The 15,417-nt window shown below is 36.2% G+C and overlaps 4 protein-coding genes across 9 annotated transcripts; 2 read left to right on the top strand and 2 right to left on the bottom strand.

Annotated features, from left to right (window-relative positions):
• Nucleotides 1-56: 56 nt before the first annotated feature.
• Nucleotides 57-5,736, bottom strand: LOC105690331 (CCHC-type zinc finger nucleic acid binding protein). Of its 2 annotated transcripts, none has more exons than XM_020854811.2 (3): nucleotides 5,543-5,736; nucleotides 3,613-3,869; nucleotides 57-3,000 (listed from the first exon to the last, which is right to left on the bottom strand). In XM_020854811.2, exons 2-3 carry the CDS (start codon nucleotides 3,859-3,861, stop codon nucleotides 2,779-2,781), a joined length of 471 nt encoding a protein of 156 aa, XP_020710470.1. In that variant the 5' UTR covers nucleotides 3,862-3,869; nucleotides 5,543-5,736; the 3' UTR covers nucleotides 57-2,778. The 2 variants fall into 2 exon arrangements, with proteins under 2 accessions (XP_020710470.1, XP_012263473.1); XM_012408050.3 differs by having other exon boundaries at nucleotides 3,601-3,869; nucleotides 5,543-5,731.
• A 491-nt stretch (nucleotides 5,737-6,227) lies between these two features.
• LOC105690306 (uncharacterized protein DDB_G0287625-like) lies at nucleotides 6,228-8,895 on the top strand. 4 transcript variants are annotated; one of them, XM_048654157.1, is made up of 4 exons: nucleotides 6,228-6,377; nucleotides 6,562-6,703; nucleotides 6,821-8,156; nucleotides 8,294-8,895. In XM_048654157.1, exons 3-4 carry the CDS (start codon nucleotides 6,890-6,892, stop codon nucleotides 8,800-8,802), a joined length of 1,776 nt encoding a protein of 591 aa, XP_048510114.1. In that variant the 5' UTR covers nucleotides 6,228-6,377; nucleotides 6,562-6,703; nucleotides 6,821-6,889; the 3' UTR covers nucleotides 8,803-8,895. The 4 variants fall into 4 exon arrangements, with proteins under 4 accessions (XP_048510114.1, XP_012263423.2, XP_012263422.2 ...); XM_012407999.3 differs by having other exon boundaries at nucleotides 6,364-6,470; XM_012408000.3 differs by lacking the exon at nucleotides 6,562-6,703 and having other exon boundaries at nucleotides 6,229-6,377.
• An 86-nt stretch (nucleotides 8,896-8,981) lies between these two features.
• On the bottom strand, nucleotides 8,982-10,703 carry LOC105690307. 2 transcript variants are annotated; one of them, XM_048654158.1, is made up of 3 exons: nucleotides 10,634-10,703; nucleotides 9,749-10,229; nucleotides 8,982-9,616 (listed from the first exon to the last, which is right to left on the bottom strand). In XM_048654158.1, the coding sequence occupies exons 1-3, from the start codon at nucleotides 10,659-10,661 to the stop codon at nucleotides 9,100-9,102; spliced, it is 1,026 nt and encodes a 341-aa protein (XP_048510115.1). In that variant the 5' UTR covers nucleotides 10,662-10,703; the 3' UTR covers nucleotides 8,982-9,099. The 2 variants fall into 2 exon arrangements, with proteins under 2 accessions (XP_048510115.1, XP_012263424.2); XM_012408001.3 differs by lacking the exon at nucleotides 10,634-10,703 and adding an exon at nucleotides 10,459-10,600.
• On the top strand, nucleotides 10,666-15,329 carry LOC105690305 (SUMO-activating enzyme subunit 2-B). Its single transcript, XM_012407998.3, has 9 exons — nucleotides 10,666-10,858; nucleotides 11,002-11,156; nucleotides 11,293-11,580; nucleotides 11,719-11,786; nucleotides 11,889-12,107; nucleotides 12,228-12,485; nucleotides 12,570-12,890; nucleotides 14,211-14,479; nucleotides 14,550-15,329. The coding sequence occupies exons 1-9, from the start codon at nucleotides 10,715-10,717 to the stop codon at nucleotides 14,952-14,954; spliced, it is 2,127 nt and encodes a 708-aa protein (XP_012263421.2). The 5' UTR covers nucleotides 10,666-10,714; the 3' UTR covers nucleotides 14,955-15,329.
• Nucleotides 15,330-15,417: the final 88 nt, after the last annotated feature.

The raw sequence follows: 15,417 nt of genomic DNA on the forward strand, positions 1-15,417 counted from the left end.
CATCATTATTGGGATATAGGCAGTTGGGATGAATGTACAAAAAAAAACACCAAATATGCCTCTCCATACGTATTCTATTTCAAAATTCTGTTAAAAACATAACTTTAAATATTCGTTATCCTTATTATCCTGAAGTTTTATTTATTTTCTTTTTCTTTTTTTTTTGTTCTCTTCCTTTAGGTATTATTAATATTAGTTTATAAGTCGAGCTTGCCCGGAGACGCCGGCCGAGTTAGTTATACACCGTAACATTCATATTCTTTACATTATTCATACGTAAGTCTTGTAGCAGAGAATCGTAGCCCAGGTGCCCCCACTCAAATACTCAATACACAATTTGTATTACAACGATATAATCCGTTAACAAGTTACCACCGAGTCTTTAGGCTCGTTTGGACCACCTCGTCGAATTTAGCAAATTTACACTAACAGCCAATAAAGCATTCGATTATGTTCTATAAGTGTCAAAAAAAGGTAGACACAATTTAGTGTCATACAAAGTAGTAAATACCTCTCAAACATTCAGTACTTTAGTAGGAGAGAAAAATGTCTCCAAGAATGAATAAGTGAAACATGTTGAATTACTATAATAGCACGTACAAGTTTACCAGGACACCTGTACCATACAGTAATTTTGGGACATGTTTTACTAGGACATTGCACTTTGCATTTGAACACTAGTACATGTGTTGTCGCCGCTGGTTTAAATAATAAACCCGCATTAATCTTCAATTATTGATTACGATGCTATGACTTTGAATGTTGAAGAAATACGAGTTTGAATTTTTTAAGTAGCTGCTGGAGTTTTGTTTAGAAATTTTAAAAAAGTAATGATAATCGTTCGATTAGAAAATATTAGCCCATAAGAGGTAATGAACTATCTAAAACCTAATCAAAATTTCAATATTTCAAATTAAAGTCTTACATTTCTCAAGTCAGAGCTGTAGTTTTGCTTTGGCAATTGAAGATGAGCTGTTGAGAATATTAGTATAATAAAGGTGTAAAATTAGAAAACAAATTTCTTCAACGACATTTCCGTTCACATCCACCTGTATTTCACTATTGTACAGCTACATTGATAAGCACACCCATACTGTGCATGTCAGTCGTTGAATCATGTCTTAAAAAGAGTTATAGACCTGAAAGAACATGTCAGCGAGTATAAAAAAAGCCAATCAACAGAATGTTAAAGATCTCTACACGCTGCACGTTAAAGGTTTTCTTTTATCATTAATTCATAATCTTTATCATCATCGTCGTCGTCGACATCACCATGGTCATCAACGCTTTGTCGATAGAGCCATGTACCAACTTGTGGTAAGAAATCTGATTTTGGAGTTAGTTTTGATTAATCTGAACTGATAACTTGAACCAGTCTGCGACATTAAGGTAATTGGATTCGAGGCAACTGGTTTCAAGAATTCCATATTTTTCTATTATGGCAAAGAATCAGCAAAGACGAATAGATGAGGGAGATTTTATACCATTAACGAAATACTTATTCCTGTTACACGATGTCTATAAATATGGAGATCCAATGGACATATGATCGATGGACATATGATTGTTGGACACAACCTTGATCAAAACCAATCTACATCAATTAAAAATGAGAAAACTATAAGTCACCAGCAGCGACTTTAGTATACCTAGTTTTATAGTACAAAACAACTCCAGCTTTTTGCGTACTACGATCATCAATTGTCATTTGCGGAGCAAATCTAGGCTAGCGCAAAAAGTGCTTACTCTTATACATCCTTAAATATTAGGTAATATTATCGTTACTAAACCTTACAATATTCAGGGTCGGTCTCTCGAACGTGTTTTCATCATTTCATTTATTTTATTTTTCTCATTTTATGTCAATTGAATATAGAGAATTGATGAAAGTGGATAGGACGTGATGCAAGATGTACAGATTGGTCGTAAGGGATGTCAAACGATTTTGTTACAACAATCGGTCTAATAAAAGAAAAGATTGAAACATGTTTGTTAAATTTCTTTCATCAGCTCATTTGATTGATTGGATTTTTTTACCATCTTAAAGATATGATATTCTGAAGATCTTTTCTCTCGATAATTAAGATTGAAAAGGGCATAATTCTTTTACCAAAAGATTTGCCAGAGCTGAACAAGAATATATAGTTCTAACTTGAGTATGAAGTTTAGTATTCTTGAATTGTTCTTGCAGACTACAACAGGTGACTCAAAAATGTGGCATGAAGCGCACAATTCACTGGAATTATTTATGCGCTGGATTTCATGTTAGTTGTCTTACGATCGAGTGACCATAAATATAGTTTCATAGACAAGACCAGAGTTCTGAATAAACGTTTGATTGGTACCTGTGTCTGGCAAGAAACAGTCACAGGAACAAAATAAAAAGCCAATCGAACTTGGATATTCCTAATACTCGTTTATTATAAACATTGGAATTAGTTTTATTACTAGAAAAAAAAAAAAATATACATCTTGCACCGCAAAATTATGTGAACGTGAGATATTGAAAGGGAGGATGGCGTCTATGCGATGATTCAATTGAATATTTCCAATATTATTATTATAGTTTATAGTGTGGCATAACAGCAATAAAAACTTAAAGATTATAAGAAACCCTTGCGAAGAAACAACGGTGGGCGGAGGGGAGGGCAGGGGGAGGTTTGAATGATCTTGGTGTGATACTTGGAGCGATAAAACGCTACTCTAATTACTATCCCCAACGATCAATCAATCAATCAGTAATAAATGTGTAGTGTTTGTAAGGGTTCGGTTATTTCCCTACTTCCTATCATCCTGGTCGCATTCACGGCTTATGTGCCCTGGCTTGCCGCATATGTAACAAGTTTTACCACCAGATTCCTGGCAGTTTCGAGCGATGTGGCCTGTCTTGTTGCAATTGTAGCAGCTCTGACCAGAGAACCGGCCAGAATCATTGCCCTCAGGACAGCTGCGAGCAATGTGCCCAGTCTTGTTACAGTTGTAACAATTCAGTTCAGGGACCTGTCAACACGTTATCAAAAATATTTTATGATCACACTGGTTAGTACATAATCCTGCGAACTCTGAAATAAAACAAATGGAATGCCTTCGATACTATTAGTATCGCTGACAGCAGGTAGCCACATTCGAAACATTTATAACAGTCAAAAAATTTCAACAGCTGCATGTGGTATTGAAAATAAATGCGAGTATTTACATGTTATTCTTGTAACCAAACGCAGACTTTATATTCCACAAAAACATGTAGAATTTTTTGTCAAGATTATAATAATATTACGGACGAACATGTTGTTTATTAGACAATCACTAATAGTCGTTTGACCTGCGAGTCAACGCAAGCCTTACTGAAGTACACATAAATTGCATAGATATATTTTCACATGTACATAAAAAATCGGTAAGTATGTCAAACAAAGAAATTAATGCAGATATTACCAGACAAATTCACAGAAGTAAAATATTTCTGCACAAAGAATTTCATTCACACTGCTCAGGAACATCAGTCACTCCTTTAAATCTCTTCAAGTAGAATACGATTCGACTTTTTACCCAACAATAACTTACGCTATAGAAGAATTAGTAATCAAAATTGGTCCTCACGTTTGATCCTACCTGCTGGCAGTCCTTCGCGATATGCCCAACTCCGTTACAACGGTAGCAAAGGTCTTGATCTTCTTTACAATCACGTGCAAAGTGACCATATCGGTTACACTTAAAGCACTTCTCACCACGATTCCTTCCAAATCCACCATCACGGTCACGGTCACGATCTCCTCGTCCGCCGCCTCCGGCTCCGCCTTGCGGACACTCCCGAGCGAAATGGCCCATCCGGTTACACTTGTAGCACACGCTTGAACTCATCTTTTAGTCTATACAAGAAAAAGAATTTTTGTTGAACAATTTAATTGGACCATTCGTGGGAATGCTTTGCACAGGAATACGCCAGGCTTAATCATTTTTGAATTCAGCATCAACAAAGGATCTTATGGAGTAGGGGCATACCGTGCCAAAAGATAGTGGAAGGAGAAAGCAGGTGAAACTTTACTAAGTTCGCAACACAGTGCTACGAAAATAGAAAGGCATCCTGTATCTTGAGGAGAGCAAGAAAGTCGTGTACATTGGAGCAGTAGTGACATTTATAACCCATTACCTAGATCAATATATTATAATATAAATATCAATGATACTGAAAATATGTACCATTTTTTATTAATCACACACAGCCGGAGTCGATTTGTAAATTGTTTTATATCTCATCATTATGACTAATGATAAATAGATCTGAACAAACATTTAAATTATACAAACATTATGTAAAGATTACAATAGAAACGCAAAAAATATATAAAAATGTTTGCCCATACGTATTGATCAAGAAATACGCATTGTCACATCAGTTATATTGCAAATAGAAATTTGGTTCTTCAACCATACAAGATAAAGTGATAAAACGGAAGAATTTTTTTCCTTCCAGATAATAGCTACATAATCACACATGGCTTTCTACGTAACAGGAAATTAGATGCGCTTATTGTTAGTCAATAAAAATTGAGAAACTGGTTGAGTAGATTTCATTAAAATCGCCTCAAAAGCTAAAAACAACAAGCTTATCTACTCCTGGTATTTGTGAAAGACACATCGGATCATGCACATACTTTTACTGCAGAAAATCCACATGAATCTTGTGGATTACTTTGTTTTTTCAAGTGGCAGAAATTTGTTGCAAATATTTCAAAGGAAATCGACTAAACTGAGGGTTATTTCACATCTTTTACCGGGATAAAGAAAACTTGGAGCAAAAAGCATCTGGCATGAACGGCGAAATGGGTTCAATGGCTATATGTCCGAGTAAATAGCCGTGATGGCGGGGAGAGGGGAATTCTGTCGAAATAAAATACGACGCTATGGCTGTAGTTAAGAAGGAAATATTGAAAAGAACAATCTACGATTTATAAAAAAAATGAAAAATAGTTAGCAACGAAGAAAAAGGTAAAATAGATCATGTTGATTTGCATGTTGCGTTATCGGATAGCAACATTCGTGCGGGGGGTGGTACAACAATAAGCCGATTTTTGGAGCGTCCTGTAGATATGAACGATAAAAGGGGTGACGGGGGAGGTCGTTGGAAGTTTGTTGAAAAGTTTTTGCAAAAATAGTTAAAGAACCGTTAAGGGCGTAAGAAAATGAAGGGGACCCAGATGTTTTTCGTAAAAATTAAAGGAATCCGGGCAACGTGGCCTTTCCCCTCCTCGTAAAAAGAACATGTACGCCGCCACGGCCGACAACGCGAAGATGGCATCCTAGAATGACGCCGTAATCTGAGCTTTTCATGAAAAAATACACGAAGAATGGGCTTGTTGAAAAAGATGAACATATTATTGGATAAGGCCGATGCGAAACGAATGATGGTTGATGAGGATTTGGCTGGAGTTCATTAATAGCTTGAGAAATAGTGATAGAACTTGACCAGACCACGTGCAGAGACAGTATGCCGCGGGCGGAAAATATCATTCATTGATTTTATAGAATATATTCAATTTACCTTTGAAACGACGGTCTTTTCCTGATCTTCTACTCTTAAGGACAGCTCAACAACTCGTCCGGCACAACCAACTCACGGTAGACCTCGTTTTTTAGAGAAAATTTCGAGCTGATGCTACACGGACGGCTACGACGACCATTAACTACAGGAGCGAAGACCCGCCAATCGGTGAACCGCTGCCCGCCAAACTTACGTTGCAACAATGAGCACCTCCGGTTGCCACAATACCTATAAGTTCAAGTCCGTTCTTTCTACATGCAGAATATTTTCATTCCTGAAGATTTAAATACCAAAAGCATTAATTAATTAATTTGTCATAATTGATCATTTTTTCAGACGATTAGTGCAAAAAAATCACTTACTTTGTCATTTTTAAGACACTAATCTTTTCATGATCACGACGTAGGCGCAACCGCACCAATCATCCCGTGCCATTCTTGTCTCCGATTGGGCAAATTCTCGTGGCTGCGTGTAGCCGATGCAACACGAATGTAGATGCAGTTTTTTATGCGCTTCAGAACTACCAATCTTAAATAAATGGCACCATTTCAATTCTCATTTCTTTCACGTAATCCTGATACCTCGACATCCCCGGCTTATCAGATCACTTTTTGACTGAACATAACAAATTTTTGGTCGACGAAAATTTGCAACATTTAATCCAGGTTGATTTGAGACTTCTGCCACAGAAACGTCTATTTTTCATTTGAAAACCAAACAAAGATCCAACAAAGCTTTTGATCGTTCCAACAATCATCAACAAATATCTAACAATCGATTAGGTCAAAAAACCAGCATATATATGGACAACTTCACAGATGGTTTTAACCACGAGGTAATAATTATTCACCAAAGAGTAAATCGCTGTTTTCATTATCCTTGAAGTACCTACTTGTGATCACAGTAAAAAGAAAAAATTTAATTTGTGGTAGAAATCTGAAAAAAATTTATGAACACCTTAAATTAAATTCTAGCAAAAGATATACTCAGGGAACGTAAAAATCTCTTCTGAATTCTAGGTTACGCTTAGACATGACATTCAACCACGTGGTTTTGTAGTTGATAGCCCTTCGTAAGGTTCTGGAATTATATGAAAGCCAAGCTGAGTGAATTATGACCAATCATTCGTAATTGCATACACATTTGGATAAACTAGTCAAAGTACTAAAACACACCGTTATCCTCTGAAAACAGTACAATGATTAAATTTCAATCCCTGACAGAACTTGAAAACATTCTTCCATTTAATTTCACGTATGAATCCTTCTATGTTCACAGAAACTCTTCTAGCCTGTCCTGATCGGAGTTCAAAGTTTTCACCATACCTATAAATATTCCAAATTCAAAATGACAAGATTTGCTAGAGCTAAAGGTTCTAAATCATCTAATGAACGTGTACCAGATGAAGCAACGCCATGGAATGAAATGAAAATGCAGCTTGAACAGAGCCAATCTGCAACAAAACCCACAACCAAACCAAAAACAGCCAAGCAACTACTTGCAGATCAGGATGAACCATTTTATCCCAACTCTGCTGGAAATGTTAATCATGAATGGGCCTCATTCGGTGATATTACAGAAAACAAATCTAAGAATGGTCCTAATGAAAAAATACAAAAGACCACTGTCAAGGTGGGTAAAAAAAAAGATATGAAAGCTAATATACGTTCAACGAATGACAATTCATATGATGAGGCTGCAGCTGTAAAAACCAGCCAGAATGAAACTGCAGATGCTACTGGCAATTTCACAGAACTTTCAAAGACCAATATTGTACTCGCATCAAAAAAGAAGCATAGAAAGGAGTCTATGGACACAGAACTTGCTAAAGTTGAAGAACATAGAACTTCAGGTGAACAATATACAAAGAGTAGAAGTATCAACTCTAATGATCGTCTCAACAATGATGACGCTAATTCAGAAGGAAAGAAGCGAAGGAAAAAGTCCAAGTCTCAGGCTGGTATAGATAGTGGCCAGATAACAACTGAATCGGAAAAGACCGTATCTAATTCTGAACAAGGTGAAACTATTCAAACGGAAAGTCACCCTACTAATTTTACAGAAAATTCTGAAAAACTAAGTAAACGCCAAAAGCGAAATCAAAAGAAGCAAAAACAATTGGTTAGCGAAAATAATGATGATAAAAGTAACTTATCAGAGCCAGGTACCACCAAGAAATCCACAGGCTTTGATGTAGAAGGGAATGAATGGAGTAATGAAGTCAAATTTGGGAAGAAAGTTAGACCACACAAAATTTCGAATGCCGTTGATAATGAACATAGCACTGACACGAACGAAAGTCCTCATAAAAACAATCTAAATAAAAATGAAGATAATCCTAAGGCACTTAATGAAAATGGTGAACCTCAGCATGGAAAGCCAACATTGAATGATTCACATTTACCAAAAAGTAACAAGCCAAACCAGAAAGCTAAAAAAAGAATTGGTAGTAAAAATGAGAACAAAGAATACAAAAGGCGCAAGCCAGATGAAGGTGTCATGCATATGGTAATTAATGGCAATGAAATTCAGGTTGTTCGATACGATGGGTTTCCAGTGAAAAAAGAAGATGCTGAACGACTACAGGAACTTAAGAAGAGTATGATCATGAAAGGTATGCAATGTTAATGTTTGATTTTTTGAGAATTTTAAATTCTCATCCTAAATGTGTGGGAATGCTTCAGCTACTCAAACAATCCAGTATATTGAGATTTGTCATCTCATTTCATCGAAAACATGTAATTTTTTCAGGCATTCCTCGTGCAGATATTAACATTTCAATGAAGTTGGAACGGCGGAAGGCAGAAAAAGCACTAGCCCGTGAGAGAAAACGTGTTTGTTTCCACTGTCGCAAATCTGGTCACAATCTTTCTGATTGCCCTGAACTAGGCCGTGACGAAGCTGGAAGTGGGATATGTTTCAAATGTGGTTCTGCAGAACACACCCACTTCGAATGTAAAGTAGTCAGAGGTCAAGAGTTCAGGCATGCGAGTTGTTTCATTTGCCGAGAACAAGGACATATTGCCAGACAATGCCCGGATAATCCCAGAGGACTGTATCCCGAAGGAGGTAGTTGCAAAATATGTGGCGATGTAACACATTTGAAGAAGGATTGCCCGGATCTAATGAAGGAGAAAGAAGAAACTAATATCACTGTAGATAAAATTGAGGGTGACCAATTGGAATCGTTAGAAGATAATATGAAGACAAAGAATGAATACAATGAAAGTAAAAGTAAAAGTAAAATTGTCAAATTTTGATCTATTCTTTCCGCTCTTTGAATTTATAACATTAAATCTACAATGGTCGATGTATGCTGAATATTTACGTCATTAGTAAATCGTTGAATGTCATGTAAGCGTTTTACCATTCCAAGCCCTGTAACTGTTAAATTGATCTTTTATAGTCTAGTCTAATATTTCAGAATCCATAAATGGAATTGTTTGTCTCCAAACCCAATGATTTATTGCGTACAGTCGATGTAACAATTGATGAGCACTTTTATAAAAAATTGTAAATCTAGTCTGAGATGTTGATGATTGAAAAATTTGGATGATCTATAAATCCTTCATGATACGTTCTTTTTTTTCAATGGCTTTGCACAGTTCTAAATATTTCCGTGCAACTTGATCATATTCGGTGCCACTAAGATCTTCATATAATTTCTTCTTGGTGCCTTGTTTTCGAATTTCTTCGTCTATTTCTGAAATCTGACTGTCTAGAGTGGAATTGATCGTCTGATAGGCATTTAACGTCATTGGCGTTTCTTTAAACATTTTCATGATACAATTTAACCTAGTGATCTTTGCTTGTGCTTCAGCAACTTGCGCTTTGACAAGCAAGCTTTCAGCCATTTTCAGTTGAATATCATTCATGCCTCTATACTTTAGATTTATCCACTCACTAAAGAATTTCTTGTATTCTAAAATGTCTTTCTCATATTCCATGCATTCCTGATCAATTTTGTCTTTCCAATGGTAGGTGTTTGTTTCAAAAACTTCGGATATCGGTTCTCGTGACGTTAATTCGTTTTTCTTTGTCAATTCTTCCAGTTTGCCACCCAATGCCTTATACCTGGATAAAGGATGCTTTTTAGATTACAAAATGTAAAATAATTATGAATTGTGGGGTTGTTGGTGAAAGCTCAAGCTGTATATAAACATGTATATGTATAACAACTTGCCCAGCATATTGTGAAGTTCATACCTTGAGAAAAATGAGTTTGCTTTTGTGCGCAGTTTCGTTTCAATTAATCGTTTAATCTCTAGTTTGTCTTCATAGCCAAATTCAACTTTTGGCAATTCTGTGATGCCAAGAAGATTTAATTTTTCATTTACATTGCTTGAGCCATTTGGTAAGTGCAAATATTTTTGAATTTCGTGTCCAGCAACTAATTGTTTCAATTTTGCAATAGCACTTTGTGTGAGCACTGAATCTTTATTCGACGACACTTCCATAATACATTCGTATATCAATTTCTTTATTGCATGATCAGTGATGATTTCTTCACACTGCAAAAAGGCTTTATTTGTTTCATCTAATTGACTGATAGGTCTACCAGCGTTTGATGGAACTTTGGGTAACCTGTCGGTCAAATTTGTTTGGCTTGAGGATTCCATGGAAAAATTTGGCTTGAATGGACAACGTATGCTAGTCGAACGAGATGTGCTGGATATTCCTGAGAAGGCTGTAAATTGTAAGAGAAACAATGAGCGAAAAATAACCCTCCTACCAAGTCTGATAGCATACTTGTTATTGGGCAGATAACTAATGGGTCATTTTACAAAAGTACAAGTAGTGAAATAAAAAATGAAAGCAAGTGGACATTTGAAAAATATGTCACATATCAACGTTCTTTCGCATTCTTTGACATATGATTGGTGTTTGTAGCACCTTTAATTCAAAATATTACTTACTTGACGCTTGACTACAACTGCTATAATTCGACATGTTAAAGATGAAATTTTATTTTATAAAAGTAGAAATAAAGTGTGTACTTTATTCAAATCGCTAGACAACTTTATTCTTACAATTAGTGAATATATCCTCGGTTTACAACGCAATGTAACAGTGGAAAAGGTAAACACTGACCAACGAGTTTTCTTTGCCATCGACCCATATCGACCAAAGGCCACACTGTCTAGCGTTGTCCGTGAAATAGAACTGTGAAAAATGGCGGCAAGTATCAGCGGCGTGTTGGGTGGAGACTTACAAAATGCGGTGCTACAAAGTAAAGTTTTGGTTGTGGGTGCCGGTGGAATTGGCTGTGAAATTCTCAAGAATCTCGTCCTGACGGGATTTACTGATATTGATATTGTAAGGTTTATAAAAACTTAAATCTTGACATGTTTCTAAGAGTGGCTATAACCTCTAAAGTTGTTTGAGGCAGAGTACCAATAAGCCATCATAATTTTATGGTTACCTGTGTTTGGAAATAATCATGACTTTCTTGCTTTTAGATCGATCTGGATACTATCGATGTGAGCAATCTGAACAGGCAATTTCTCTTCCACAAGCAACACGTTGGCAAATCCAAAGCTGCTGTTGCACGTGAAACTGCACTGACGTTCAATCCAGATGTAAAAATAAAACATTACCATGATAGCATTACTACGTGAGTACAGCTGAAATCATCTTTGTCTTCTACAGTTATCTTGATTTAATTCATTAAACTTATCACTAGTTATATCTCATGTTTATTGATATTCTCTATACCTACACAACTATCTTAATGATATCTGTATCCACAGATCAGATTACAACGTGAACTTTTTCAAAAAGTTTAACGTGGTAATGAACGCCCTAGATAACAGAGCAGCAAGAAATCATGTAAATCGCATGTGCCTAGCTTCAGACATACCTCTAATTGAATCGGGAACAGCCGGATATGAGGGTCAAGTAGAACTTATAAAAAAAGGTGTTAGTCAATGTTATGAGTGCACCCCTAAAGCACCTCAAAAGAGTTATCCTGGCTGTACAATTCGTAACACTCCTAGTGAGCCAATACACTGTATCGTGTGGGCAAAACATTTATTCAAGTAAGGATGCAACATTACGTGTAGTTATTTATATTTTAATTTGTGTTCATCAATTTTCATCATTTTTTGGTTTTATAAACATTTCATGACTGAAGATATGTGGACTAATTTATTTATTCTTTCTTCTCTACCTCACAGTCAACTTTTTGGTGAAGAAGATCCTGATCAAGATGTTTCACCTGATACGGCAGATCCGGAAGCAGCTGGTGAGCACTTTACCATAATTTTGTTCTTACCGATCTCTTGTGGACTTTCAGTTTTCACATACCAGATCAATGATACTATTTTTTTAAATTCTATAACGATAGACACAGCGGGAGAAGGTGCACTGCGCTCAGAAGCTAATGACAAAGGGAATGTGGATCGTGTGTCGACTCGCGCATGGGCTCAGTCGAGCGGATATGACCCAGAGAAATTATTTATGAAACTATTTCACGATGACATCGTCTACCTTCTGAGTATGGATAATTTATGGAAGAAACGTAGACCACCAATACCTTTAGATTGGGCTACCCTACCGGATGGAGGTAAGGATAGATTACTCATTGTACTTTCTCAAATAACAATTTGAGAAGATAAACATCAAAGTCGTCTGGTGTTGCACTTTGGAATTCCAACGTGAATTGTAATTACTGTTTGCTAATTAGTGCCAGGTTGTAGCAAGGATACGGTAGAACCGGGACTCCGAGATCAGCGGCAGTGGAGCATCGCTGAGTGCGGTTTAATGTTTGCTAACTCCATAAAAAGTTTGAGTAAACAGTTAAGCGAACTTCAAAAGAAGTCACCGTCAGATCATTTGGTATGGGACAAGGACGATCAGAATGCTATGGATTTCGTTGCGGCTTGCTCAAACATCAGAGCACATATTTTTGGCATTGCACAGAAAACTCGATTCGACATCAAATGTTAGTAAAATTACATACTTACTTTGCATACTCGTCTCAATGGTAGGTTCATTATAATTCTTAATCCATTCGTTTTTCCTACAGCCATGGCGGGAAATATTATACCTGCGATCGCTACTACAAATGCAATAATTGCTGGCGTTGTAGTTCTTCATGCATTTCGAATTTTGTTGGATAATTTAAAAGCATGCAGATCAGTGTATCTACGATCAAAACCTAACCATAAGAATTTGCTACTGGTCCCCGAAAGATCAGTCAATCCACCCAACCCGTTATGCTACGTTTGCGCGCCAACTCCGCAAGTCACATTAGCTGTAGATACTACAAAAATGACCGTCAAAGACCTAGAAGAATCAGTTATGAAAAATCGTCTCAACATGATTGCACCAGATGTCATGATCGATGGTAAGTTATGAATATCATTTCAATATAATTTCATGACTCTAAGCTGTTTGTCATTGTTTAAGTTCAGCAAAAAACAATCGGTATTCTCCATCCATTTGAATAAAGTCCTATTCTGAAAAGTTAGTAGATTTTTCTCAAAATTGGGACCGGAATTCGACATTCTTTTTTCTCATGGTTTTCTATGCTATTATGCTATTCTATGCTATTCTATGCTATTCTATGCTATTTAAGTACTTTGATCTCAGGAATTCGAGTCCGGAAGTCAATTTGATCTATCTATGAAATAAACCCCTTGGAATTTTGTCGATTTTGGACCAAAAAAAAATATTTTATTTTATATGCTATTCTTGTGTATTTTGACCCCAGGAACCCGAATCTGGAAGTCAAAATGATCTATCTATGAAATTGATCGAGTTATCGCCAATTTTTCGCTTTTTGGAGCAGAAAACTTGAGATATCTCGATGGGAAAAAATCGTAGCTCAATTTGAACAACGGATTCGTGTTCCTGAGGTCAAAATACATAAGAAAAGTGCCAGACGATCAATTTTAAAAAATAAAAATTTTTGGCCAAAATTTGAGATTTTTCCAAGGGGTACCCCTTACGATTTTTTCAAATTTTGGCCAAAAATTTTTATTTTTTAAAATTGATCGTATGGCACTTTTCTTATGTATTTTGACCTCAGGAACACGAATCCGTCGTCTAAATTGAGCTACGATTTTTTCCCTTCGAGATATCCTCAAATTTATGCCAAAAATCGCGAAAAAATGTGATAATTCGGTGATAACTCGGTCATTTTTGAAGATAGATCAATTTTTCTTCCAGATTCGGATTCCTGAGCTCACATTACACTAAAATAGACTAAAAAAGCAATTTTCAATTTTTGACCCCAAAAAGCTGAAAATTGGCGATAAGTCAGTCAATTTTAGAGATAGATCAATTTTTCTTCCAGATTCGGTTTCCTGAGATCAAAATACGTCAGAAAAGCATATTAAACCAAATTAAAAAAATGATTTTTTTTTGCTCAAAAATCGAAAAAATCCAAAGGAATCCTTAGAATTTTGTCGATTTTGAGCAGAAAAAAAAATTCATTTCATATGCTATTCAGATGTATTTTGACCCCAGGAATTCGAATCCGTAAGTCAAAATGAGCTATCTATAAAATTGATCGAGTTATCGCCAATTTTTCGCTTTCCGGAGCAGAAAAATTGAGATATCTCGACAAAAAAAAAAACTCTTAACACGTGTGAAATATAATGATGTGAAATTGAAAAAAAATTACGTGTCAAAAATTCAAATAACAAAAATAGCGTTATTCCAGGTATGGGAATCGTAGTTATCAGTAGCGAAGAAGGTGAAACAGAGGAAAACAATGATAAAATATTAGAACAGATCGGTATTAAGGACGGTACAATACTGAAGGTTGATGACTTTTTACAAAATTACTCCCTTACTGTCACCGTTGTACAAAGAGAAGCACCAGACATCAAGAGCGAAAGCCCAGAATTTCTTATTGCCGCGAATTCTGAGGATCTCAAACCAAAAGCAGAAAAACCCAACAGTCACGAAACGTCTATCTCAAATGGAAAGGTAACGATTGCAAATATTTGGGCATTGAGAATTACTCTCACATACCTGTCTTAATATTTTCACCGTCTAGGTGGAGAGTATGGATGAGGATGCAGTCAAGGTTGCAGAATCTGAGATCACGCCACAACCTTCTGAATCTGATGTTGGAAGGAAACGTACGGCAGAAGATTTGCTAAATACTCATCCTACCAAAAAGTCAAGAACATCGCTTAACGATGGGATCGATGATAACGATATATGTATCATCGAAGACTCCGATTCAGATACGCAATGTGTGTTCGAAAAATCCGTTACACCGGCAAAGGATGCCAAGAAAAATACTGAAGTAAAATCTCCAAAGGCGGCTAAAGTGTCGCCTAATAAACGTGCGCTTCGGACGCGTGAGCCATCTTCAGATGACGATTGCTTTATCGTTTATGACGAAGGAGACGAAGTGCCTCCTGTGAAAATAGCGAAAGAGCAAAGTCTTGAATGATTTGTGGCAGAAAGAATTATTGAATCATCCGATAAAATGTGCTGACGAGGTATCTAGGTATGTTCAATAAAACTCTTCACTATCTGTTGAGTAAGATATGATATTTTCCATTACGAGTGAAGTGTTCCTGCAACATCCAGTTTTCAAATTCGATTGACAATTCAGTTCGAACAATACCTACTGTGAAAATACAAGAATAGGTGTGATAGCTTATTTGGAGCAAGAATATTTTGGTGAGTCGTACAAATATTTAACCTTTGGGGTTTTATCACTATAATTTTTTTAACATATTAGTACATACCAGGTCATATCTGCCATAGATGGAGCATTTGTTATAAAAAAAAAATCCAATAAATGGTCACGTATTTAATATAATTATTATTGTATTTAATTGCTTCTCCTTTAATGATACTTGTACTGATATCACGTTCGTTTTGATCATTGAAGCAGGCACAGGGATACC

This window comes from Athalia rosae, chromosome 4 (genome assembly GCF_917208135.1).
Source record: "Athalia rosae chromosome 4, iyAthRosa1.1, whole genome shotgun sequence".
Lineage (NCBI taxonomy): Eukaryota > Metazoa > Arthropoda > Insecta > Hymenoptera > Athaliidae > Athalia > Athalia rosae.

Excerpts from the sequence above, each read along its gene's own strand:
- LOC105690331 (XM_012408050.3), bottom strand. The coding sequence starts at position 3,861 with ATGAGTTCAAGCGTGTGCTACAAGTGTAACCGGATGGGCCATTTCGCT. Across the intron at positions 3,001-3,600 it reads GCCAGCAGGTAGGATCAAAC|GTCCCTGAACTGAATTGTTA; the intron begins GTGAGGACCAAT and ends ACGTGTTGACAG.
- LOC105690306 (XM_048654157.1), top strand. The coding sequence starts at position 6,890 with ATGACAAGATTTGCTAGAGCTAAAGGTTCTAAATCATCTAATGAACGT. Across the intron at positions 8,157-8,293 it reads GAAGAGTATGATCATGAAAG|GCATTCCTCGTGCAGATATT; the intron begins GTATGCAATGTT and ends TAATTTTTTCAG.
- LOC105690307 (XM_012408001.3), bottom strand. The coding sequence starts at position 10,492 with ATGTCGAATTATAGCAGTTGTAGTCAAGCGTCAA. Across the intron at positions 10,230-10,458 it reads CAGTTGTAGTCAAGCGTCAA|CCTTCTCAGGAATATCCAGC; the intron begins GTAAGTAATATT and ends TACAATTTACAG. Across the intron at positions 9,617-9,748 it reads GCAAACTCATTTTTCTCAAG|GTATAAGGCATTGGGTGGCA; the intron begins GTATGAACTTCA and ends TCCTTTATCCAG.
- LOC105690305 (XM_012407998.3), top strand. The coding sequence starts at position 10,715 with ATGGCGGCAAGTATCAGCGGCGTGTTGGGTGGAGACTTACAAAATGCG. Across the intron at positions 10,859-11,001 it reads GATTTACTGATATTGATATT|ATCGATCTGGATACTATCGA; the intron begins GTAAGGTTTATA and ends TCTTGCTTTTAG. Across the intron at positions 11,581-11,718 it reads TGGGCAAAACATTTATTCAA|TCAACTTTTTGGTGAAGAAG; the intron begins GTAAGGATGCAA and ends TCTACCTCACAG.